At 42.6% G+C, this 10,386-nt stretch overlaps 1 protein-coding gene across 1 annotated transcript in view; it reads right to left on the reverse strand.

Moving 5' to 3' along the window:
* Positions 1-595: 595 nt before the first annotated feature.
* LOC146201965 (uncharacterized) overlaps positions 596-10,386 on the reverse strand; it is a 38,727-nt gene continuing 28,936 nt past the window's right edge. Inside the window, exon 3 of the mRNA XM_084583764.1 lies at positions 596-829. Within this exon, the coding sequence (XP_084439890.1) occupies positions 780-829 (50 nt within the window). The 3' untranslated portion in view covers positions 596-779. The remainder of the gene's footprint in view (positions 830-10,386) is intronic.

A 10,386-nucleotide genomic window follows, 5' to 3' on the forward strand; every position in this document is an offset into this window, starting at 1 on the left:
GGCAGGGGCGATTTTATTTTATCCTAGAAGTTCTCGCACCTTGGCTTCGCGGTTCCTGGATTTATTTCGGCAAACCTGTGCATCACCGAACTACAGCTTCTTGTAGTCGCACAAATAGTTCCTAATCGTATTCAAGCTTTGCAAACCATTTCATGGCAGAAAATCAAGAATTGGAATGCGTTCATTGAAATAACGGTTGCTTGCTCTATGTTCATTGGCAAACTGCACTAGGTTACATGCGCCGTTGGTTAGGAAGCAAACATATAAACGCTAAATTTGCAAGTACAGGAAACACAAGAGGTTTCTTTCTGGGCTAAGCTACATAGCTTGTAACTGATCGTCAGTGGCCAATATGCTCCAGCTCATCTCGAAAAACTTCAAACCTTCGAGGGTGCTACAAGAGCCGCACTACGCGGCTGAGAAGCAGACTTTGCGCTCTATGTTTCTCATGTTCTCTACATACTCTTTGTAGGGAGCGCTTGTTAGTAAGCTCGTCAGTATGATGACGCACGGACCCCCTCTCCAAACAAAAAAGAAAAATTTTCTCAATAAAAAAAAGAAATCCAGCCAGGACTTCGTAGACAACACAGATAGTTTTATTTAAATTCTTTATTAACTGCGAAGACATTATGGCGTTCTAGTCAAAGACCACTTTGAAGAACAGATAAATGAGAGTGAGCGATATCTGCGGGTGCCCTACGAAAATCAGGACATCTAATGTTGTCTCCTTTTATTACATGCGCATTGTCCTGCATCCGCCGTAACTTGTCACTGGAAACTCAGGCCTTTGCTCTGTAGATCTCTGGATTCCAACGCTGGATTTTTCTCACTGCGAATTGGGTAGGAAAAGACAGCAGCACAAAGCATGCAAAGGTTACAAGTTTGCCATATCGCAACCAAAGACAATGTAAACGTGCAAGAAAATTTATTTTATTGTAAGTGAACACTTCACAAATTCTAAAAAAAAGATAAAATATCAGTCGACTAAACAGTAATACTGGTGTACTCGTGGTAGTCTGATTTGCTATATATATATATATATATATATATATATATATATATATATATATATATATAAGCAGATAAATGAAGGGGAAATGGCCTCGCTGACTGTTGGCTTCTTTCCTTCATGTATTAATGTATTATAACGAGCACCCTCATTTCCCCTTAATTGATCTGCTTGTAGCTTACGGCGGTCTCGGTTCTGGCAGTCTTGAAGCTATAGGTAGCGTAAGAGGGTTCTAGCACAGCTTTCGCCCTCGCTCTTGATCACGTTCTACGTGACGCTAGCGGTAACACAGGACGTTCCACGTCCGCCGCTATGGTTGAGGGTGGCGCTGGTGAACACTCTCAAAGTTCATATACAGACAACATTAATACCCAAGAAAGTAGCAGGGGGGACAGCGGCCGATGTAGCTCAGTTGGAAGAGCACCGGACGCGATATTCGGAGGTTGTGGGTTTGGTTCCCACCATCGGCACGCTGTTTTTTCTTCTACTTTGTGCTTAATCATCTTTCCCCTAAACAGACTGCATTACTAATTTATGTGATTATCGAAGTAAAAATTGAAAAAAAAAAAAAGTACATTCCCCAATTCTTTCCTTGGCCTCGCCGACTGTTGGCTTCTTTCTTTCATATATATATGTATATATGCAGGGTACACATGATTCTGGAAAATATTGCAATTATTTCTTTTTGGGCGCTATTGGCTGTTTTAAGCGAGCGGACCGTTCAATGCTTCATCACTTCTCAGCGCAGCCTGCTCTGAGCACTAGGAGCGTCATGATCTCGGTTTCCGTGTACCTACAGATATTAACCTTGTCACAACGTGTAATGGCATCCACACGCGAACAACAGTACGCGAGCGAGTTCTGTGATAAACTGAACTAGAGCCTTATTGAGACCTATCAAAGAATTCAAGCATGTCTACGTAAGATCTGGTTTGACCTATTTTCATAGCTCCAAGTTCCTGTTCTGATAGCACAGCGAACCTCCGAATTTCCGGATGGCAAACCTCAGAACCCCTCGCCCCATGAAGGCTATGGTGAGCAAGTAGAAATTAAAACAATGCAAGCGGCCTTTTTTGACACCAAGGGTGTAATTCACAAAGAATTTGTATCCCAAGCACGGGAAATCAACGCTGTCTACCAGGTGGATGTGCTCGAGAGACTTAGAAATAAGGCCCATCGAGCGGGATACGAGACCGCCGATACCTGGGGGTTGCACCACGACAACGTTCCCAGCCACAATTTCTGCACGTAAGGGAGTTTATAGCCGAGCACACCCAGCCCGTCTACAGCCCTGACCTGGCTCTGCCAGGCTTCTTCCTGTTCCCCAGAATCAAGAGCGCTCTAACAGGAGTCCGTTTTGGGACATCGAAGGGATACAAACCGCCGTGACAAGGGCTCTGAACGAGCTTCCTGTCGACGCTTTCCAGGATGAGTACAGTGCATGGCAGAGTCGCTGGTAAAAATGTGTAGATGCCAAAGAGGACTACTTAAAAAAATTTTGAACGTTTGTAACGTTATCTTGAATAATGTTTTTTTCTATCGATAACATTGCAGTAATTTCCAGACCCACACTGTATATATATTATATATAACGCGCGTGCGATGATGCTACAAACACGGGATAAAGCAGCTGCTCTCGATTAGGGCAAGACCAGAAACATGAGCTCCAGAGGCGAGGTCGCTGCCTTATGAGCCTCGTGCTCTCGGAACCATGGAAATATTTCCATCTACTCCTTTAATGTTATGGCGCTAATAGCGAAGCGATGGTATATTATCGCTGCTACGACGAAAAGCAATGGCACTTTAGATGGCTGATTTCAACAGAGAATCTTGTGCGATGCAGGAGAAAAGAGTGCTGCTCACGCACAGTAATGAGGCTTGGCTGCCAGGCGGCGCACATTTGCTATTCTTTTTATCGACAGAAGTTCCCCTTCTTTTATTAAAGGGAACGACGCTTTGGTTGCGGCGTGTGACTGAAGGCTGGAGTTTCGGCGAACTTTCTTTGCGTAAAATCATTAGAAACAAAAGTGAGCATTTACAACAATAAATTTTACCAGGCCTTTATCGACAACTCTAGCACGGGAGACCGTTGAGATCAATAACGACGCCTCCATCCCATTTCTCCAAACAAAAAGCAGAATAAATGCCCTTTTGTTGCATCTCACGAATTGCAATAAAATTTTCTGCAGGGACACACTAAAAACACTGAGCGTGTCCTCGCGTATTCATCTCGTGATTGCAAGTACGGAAAATCTCTATCACTCCCACCGTAGACAAGCTAGACAGCAAGCATGAGACCAATTAAAACTCGACTATTTAAAACTGAACCGCACTCGTGCTTCAGTGTTGGGTAACAAGGTAACACCTGCTGAGGTGTGAGTGGCTCGGATGCTAGTAGTGACTGGAGATGCCTTTGAAGAGTCACCAAGCTGCTGTATTTCTGCAGAGACGAAATGTGAAGACTTCCAGGTAATAGTATTTTCCTGTACGCCAATAAACCCCAAGTTCTGAAAATTAACGCGAAGGCCAATTACGCTGCTCCTCAGAGCTTACATTGGTTACTTTCATTAGAGAAAAAGAAACTGGAGGTTCAACCACACCGTCCATCAGTCTTCCTCTGCCTATCTCTGCCAGTGCAGCATGTCTATTGGTCTCTATGTTACAGGCCATCGAACTTGCAGCTTCAAGTGGGGGGGGGGGGGGGGGGGTTGGATGGGGGGGGGGGATAACGATAGCTCTGTATTATTAAAAAAGCGCTAGCAGATTGAGAAAATTCCCCCGTCCCTTAGGTTTCAGTGCACTTTTGGTAAGAAGCACTCGGCAGAAGGTGTTCATCGCTTTTAGCCCTGTGTATCGGCATTTTTTCGTTTCTAGAAACAGCGTGGCCTGCGAGAAACGACGTAGTTCTAAGGAACGGGTTCAGTCATTATAAAACTTTGGTATAGCGCTAGCGTGATAGCAGAAAAAGGGGTATTGCTTTAGCGAACCGCAAGCATCTTATTACCAAATTGAGTTTTATTACAGCGTTTGCAAACCGTAAAACGCGATTTACTTGGCTGGGAGACGAAATCAGTGGTTCCTACTGCTGCTGAGATGAAAAAATATAACGTGAGTTGTTTAGAACTAATTAACAGACTAACAGTCGTTTCCTCCATGAAAATATCCAAGAAATGTGTTCAACAAGAAATGTAAACCACGTGGCGCCCTCTAGTTAAAGGAGTGGACAGCAAAAACAGCTGGAACAAGTATGCTTTCTTCAGATGACATGCAAAGCTGTAAATATTTTCGGGATTTGAATATAGATTATAGAATGTAATTGTTTAAGTACATACAACGCCGACACAGAGATCTTAACCGAATTCCGTTCCGTCGCAACCAGTTGTGCATCGTTCTGAGCAGTTGCAGACGGTGGAATAGTAGATGGAGGGTTCTGTAGGCTTTGTGGGGACATGGATCTTCAAAAGTGACCTGAATTACAGGCTCAGTTTGATCACTTAGGCAAGGTCACACATAGCGAAAAACAGCGACTCAGCGACTTCAGTTCGATATTGGTAAAAGTGTCAAGCAGGACCGCAGCGACTTCTTATTTAGTTGAAGCTCTCTCTTGGAACAAGCAGCTCTCTCTTGGAATAACGCTGCCATGTTTTCGCACTCAGTAGGCAAAAACCGCTACGGGAAATTCTGAAAATTGGAAAGATTTCGTATAGCGTTTGCGCGATAGCGGGAACAAGAAAAATTGCGTTAGCGTGCCGCAAGGAACTTCTTCCTAAATAGAGCTTTATTATAGCTTTCCGAAAACATTAATCGCTGGCTACTTTGCATGGAGGAGAAAGGCCCTTTTCAGTGGTTCCTACTGTGGCTGAGGTGCAAAAATAATACATACCAGCTTATTTCAGAGCCAATTATACTGTAAGACTCCTTTCTGCCGTCCGTATGTCCAAGCGATGCGTCGGAAGCTAAAACTATGTGCATTAATTACCTCAGGGCATAAAAGCAATCCATAGCATTCCTTTATGCCCTGAAGCAGTAAACTTTGCAAAAAAAAAAAAAAGAAACGTATGCCTAGTGGCGTCATCTAGTTATAGAAATGGAAAGCAAGCACCGCTAGAACACATATACTTTCCTTCCGAATAAATGGAATTCTGGAAACATTTTAGTGCATTTAATATAAATTGCCGTATTTAACTGTCTAAATACATAAAACGCCGTCAAAAAGATGCAAACCCCCTTCTGTTATGGGCCTGCCGGTTGTCCACCGTTCTGAGCAGTTTCAGACGGTAGCATATATCAGGTCGGTCCCCATTAGGCTTTGGGAAGCCAGAATCCAAATCCAAATCCACTTTATTTCCAACCTACAAGTTGGGGGCCCCCAGGGAAAAAGCTGTTACAGACAGCTTGACTGGGCCCTGGGGGCCTACAGGCAGCATCTCGCAGAGGATTTCACAACACAGTCAAAAAATGGATATGTACATGAGATCAAAATCAAAAGAATTATACACACATCAGATATCAGAAATGAATATAAACATCGCAGTATTTATTCATTGCCTCATCATAAAGTTTGTTAATTCGTGTCTAAATGTGTTAAGCGGGGCAGTAAAGTCAATGTGGGCTTTAAGTTTATTATAAAGTGATGATATGCGGTAGTCAAGAGTGGCCCGGCCATAATTTGTTCGTGTATGTGGCACTGGCGTTAGTTCCCTGCGTAAGCTGTAAGCATGCAAGGGACGGTGCGTATCATTGGGAAGGTTACGTTTATGCATATAGAGAGACAGTTTGTAATCATATAATTTAGTTGCTTTAAGCATACTATGTTTAGTAAACAAGGGATCAGTAGATAGCTGGCTAGGGTTTCCATAAAAGTTTTCAAGAATTCGTAGCACCTTTTTTTGTAGCCGCTCGAGTTTATTATAATTATGGATGGTTGTAACTCCCCAAACTGAAATGCAATATGAAAGACAAGAGTAGAAATTAGCAAAATATATATTGCTTTTTTGAGCCTCACTGGAAGTAATTCTCTCAGCTTATAGAGACAGCCAACTGTTTTGCTTAATTCTATCGCCAGCTTGCTAACATGTGTGTTCCACGACATGGTTTCTTCAAACCAGACGCCTAAAAATTTTTCTGAAGTTGCACGCTGCAACGCTGTACCTTGAAAGTTTAGGACTAGCTCAGTGTCACAGGCTTTGTTATAAGGCTTGAAAATAATATATTTAGTCTTTTTAACATTCAAGGTTAATCTGTTTTTATGCAACCACTCTTCAAGTTTGATCGAATAACTATTTATGACAGTGTTCAATTGGGTTGCGGTTTGTGCGGAGAAAAAATATTTGTGTCATCAGCGTACATGACCAATTTCGGTGAAAGAGGCAAATTTCACATATCATTAATATACAAAATGAACAACAAAGGTCCCAGAATCGATCCCTGAGGTACACCATGTCTTACTGTTGTTATCGAAGAAGTCAGGTCATTAACTTTTACACACTGTTTTCTGTCTGAGAGGTAACTTGTGATAAGATCAAGAGCAACACCACGTATGCCATAATCTTGCAACTTTGAGAGTAATATATTATGGTTTACACAGTCAAATGCTTTTCTGAGGTCAATGAATAAACCTACAGTGAATTTTTTGCTATCCATATTTTTAAGTATTTCATCTTTGATTTGTAATGAGGCCATTTCAACTGATTTTCCTTTCTGGAAGCCGTACTGCGATTCACTGATAGCATGGTATTTAGTAAGAAAATTTGTATGCTGAGCATTAATAACATTCTGAAACACCTTAGAAAATATAGGCAAAACGGATATTGGGCGATAGTTTGATATATCACTAACACTTCCACCTTTGTGGACCGGGGTTATACGCGCTTGTTTAAGGTCAGAAGGAAATATACCAGTTTCAATCATTTGATTGATTATAAGTGCGAGTGGTTTGGCCATAATAGGTGCTACATGTTTAATAGGGACACTGCTCAGGCCATCTAGTCCAGCCGCGACATTCTTTCGAATTCTGGCCATGAAGCTGATGACTTCTTCGGAAGTAACTGGGGAGAGCATAACTGAATTCTCAAGCCTTGGGCGAAGTCTCGAAAACGAATTAGTACAGTCTCTGTTTGGGGAAACGTATTCGCCAACATTAGCAAAAAACTCATTCATTGTATCCAACGCCTCTATATCAGTCTTCCCATCAGCAAAAGCTGCAATATTAAGAGGACAGTTAGCTTTAAGGTTATTGGTCAAATTACTTCCTGCCATAGCTTTCTTGGGTTGTTGTATATCTCACCGAACAGACACTGATAGTAGTACGTTTTTGCAGTCCTTAAATCAGCATTTAATTTGTTACGGAATGTCTTGTATTGTTTTAGTAGGATAGTGTCACGTGATCGGAGGAAAGAATGGTACATTTTGTTTTTTACTTTTATTCTCTTATGCAGGGTGGTCGTAATCCAAGGCTTGCGTATTTTTTTTCTTCGGTTAGACTTGTGCACCAAGGGAAAATGTTTCTCATAGCAGGCCTTGAATATACCCAGGAAAAGACTGTATGCTTGACTAGGATCGCATTTGGCGTAGACACCTTCCCACTGAATATTTTCTATTTCAGTGTAAAATTTCTCGAGCAAAGCAGAGCTAATGTCCCGGTAAGTAGAGCTAAAAGTGACTTTCTGCTTGACGATCACTGTCGGCAAACATGTAAAAATCGGGAGGTGGTCACTGATATCAAGGGAAAACACACCTGATAAGCACTGGTCACAAGGTACATTGGTGATGCAGATGTCTAGAAGTGTGGCACTGGTATCGGTAACACGGGTAGGCAAAGAAATTATATTTGAACAAGCGAAAGTGCGAAGTATCGTTTCTAGGCGTTCTGAAGATGAATCTTCGCCAAGCATATTGATATTCACATCGCCCATAACTAAGAAGGCTCCTTGAATTGAATGGATGCTTGACAGCAAAGTTTCCATGAATTCAAAAAATTGGGACTTTATCCTAATGGTGGCCTATAGACAGCTGCTATAAGAATATTTTTTAACCGTACCACAAAGCACTCAACATTTGGTGTAATACATGTCAATTCGCTGACAACTTCACAGGCAATTGTGGCTTTGATGAACATAGCAATTCCACCACCTCGGTTTGCGGGCCGCACGATGCCGTGAGAAATATAATCTGGTATTGTCAGTGGACTATCAGTAACAGAAAGCCAGGATTCTGTGAATAATATCGCATCAAATTTATCCCGTAGGTCATCAAAGAACATGCGCAGATTGTCCATTTTATTTTTAATGCATCGAGCATTTAGGTGAAATGCCCTGAAGTAGTGGGACGGCACTTTCAGTGCTTTGTTGAAATTGCACCTCCAAAACTAGGCTCAATTACAGCCTCAACCTGTTTGTCGAAGCAATTTCAGTCATAGTGAAAGGCAGCAACACCATTTGATATATATATAAAAAAAGAAAAGCTGCTCTAACTTGGAATGATGCGCCATGTTTTCGCGCTGAGTCAGCAAAAGCGGCAACGCTAACTTCTGAAATTTGCTTGCAAACGCTAACGCCATTTCTACGTTAGCGTTTGCCGAATTAGTTCTGTAGACACGATATTATGCTATGCACACAATCACGAAAAGCCCGCTATATCAAACCTCTCTATTCTATACGGGCACGTGTTTTCATAATGCACGCACACACTATAGACAACGCAAATCGCGCTGTCTAGCCAGCGATGTCATCACCTGGATGTCCGGCGGTCACAGTGGGGTATACAAGGTAAAATGCAAGCTGCAATGGACGTGGCCGCGTAGTACAGCGAGAAATACTGTTTGCAATGCGCCTTTTATAAACCCGAGCTTCACTTAATCTTAAAAAGGAACAAAAAATGATCTGGCGAGATCCTAGAACTTGAAGACATAACAATCTAAGTACTTCGAAGAAATCGTTGTGCTCGTTCAAAACCTAGGAATGCCCGAGCTACGCGTTCAGAGGGAGAACATCCCCCCCCCCCCCCCCCTCCAACTAAGTCATCGCTACACTAAAATTATGGGACAATAGCTCAGAATGGTACGGCGAATAGGGCTAAAGAATAATAATGACAAGATTCGACGTGTCCCAGCGGTTATACTCAGAAAAATGAATCCCATATACCGCAGCGGTGGTCTAGTATGGGCATCCGCCTTGAATGCGGGGTGTGCGAGGTCCACAGAGCCGGCGGGTGCCCGCCGGCGAATTTAATACAATGGGCATGCAAGCTTTGACTTCGCCTGGGGCTAGGCTTAACTTCAACTGGAGGCAAACTTCTTGACAAATTAGTCTGCGACCCACCTTGAGTAAAAGAAGAAAAAAAAAACCTCTTTGGTTTTTTTGCCCTTGCAGCCCTTGCGCCATCGGCATCATCATCATCAGAGTCCAGCATGGGACCCCAAAATTCAAGCAGCAAAAGAAAGAGAAAGATAAACACAGTGTTATCAAAGCTTACAAACAAGTCCTCAGCTTCCCACTCAGTACCTCCGCAAAGAAAATACAAAACTCAACCCACAGAACCTCATCTCGAGCGAAATCTGTAAGGATCGAGGGGAGAGTTATTCTGACCAAACTTGGCATAACAGGCGTGCAGACGTGAAAAGAGAGAGAATGGACGCTCAGATATAAGAGCCAGAATACATAGCCCAGCCCCCAGAGACATGCACCCAGAATATCACGAAAGCAGACGCATAGCGAGAAAGCAAAAACGAAAAAAAAAAAGAAATATACGGCAATAATCCGCAAGTCCTATATAAAGAAAAAGCCGCGTACGAGTACGGAGCTACGATTGCGAAGCTAAGACGGTGGTGGCTATCAATAATCGGCACAACTTGGGGGTCAGCGTTTATACGTTTGAACGAAAAATGCGGGTACAGATGAAGAGTTTGCCGTAGGATTACTGCCTAATGTCCAGTCGAACACAGCCATCATTACAGACTTTCAAGCACAACACAAAATTTTACTAAATAATAACAAGCAAACAGGCTGCGAACGTACTAATTACAGCAATGAAGACAACATCGGGAGGGGAAAGGTTGTCTGGACGCCAGCACGCAGCCTCCTAACAAAGAATAATGGCGCACATGCTACCGCTCGTAATCTCATAAACCGAGCTTCCTAACCAGAGACAGAGCTCGAACAAATGCCATTGATTACCTGTTATGACCATTCTGCAATACTACAAGCTAGATAAAAGGATTTGCCGACATATTTGAAAATATTTAGCCAAAAATGAAGGAACCACACTCAGAAGCCTATAGGCCATTGCATTCTATAAGTTATAACACATATATACTTAGCAAGATGTTCCTTCAGGCTTTTACAGCTGAATGTCAGTATTTTCAGAAGAGTGCATACCTC

Source organism: Amblyomma maculatum, chromosome 1, assembly GCF_055883805.1.
Source record: "Amblyomma maculatum isolate TAMU_Amacu chromosome 1, ASM5588380v1, whole genome shotgun sequence".
NCBI classification, from domain to species: domain Eukaryota; kingdom Metazoa; phylum Arthropoda; class Arachnida; order Ixodida; family Ixodidae; genus Amblyomma; species Amblyomma maculatum.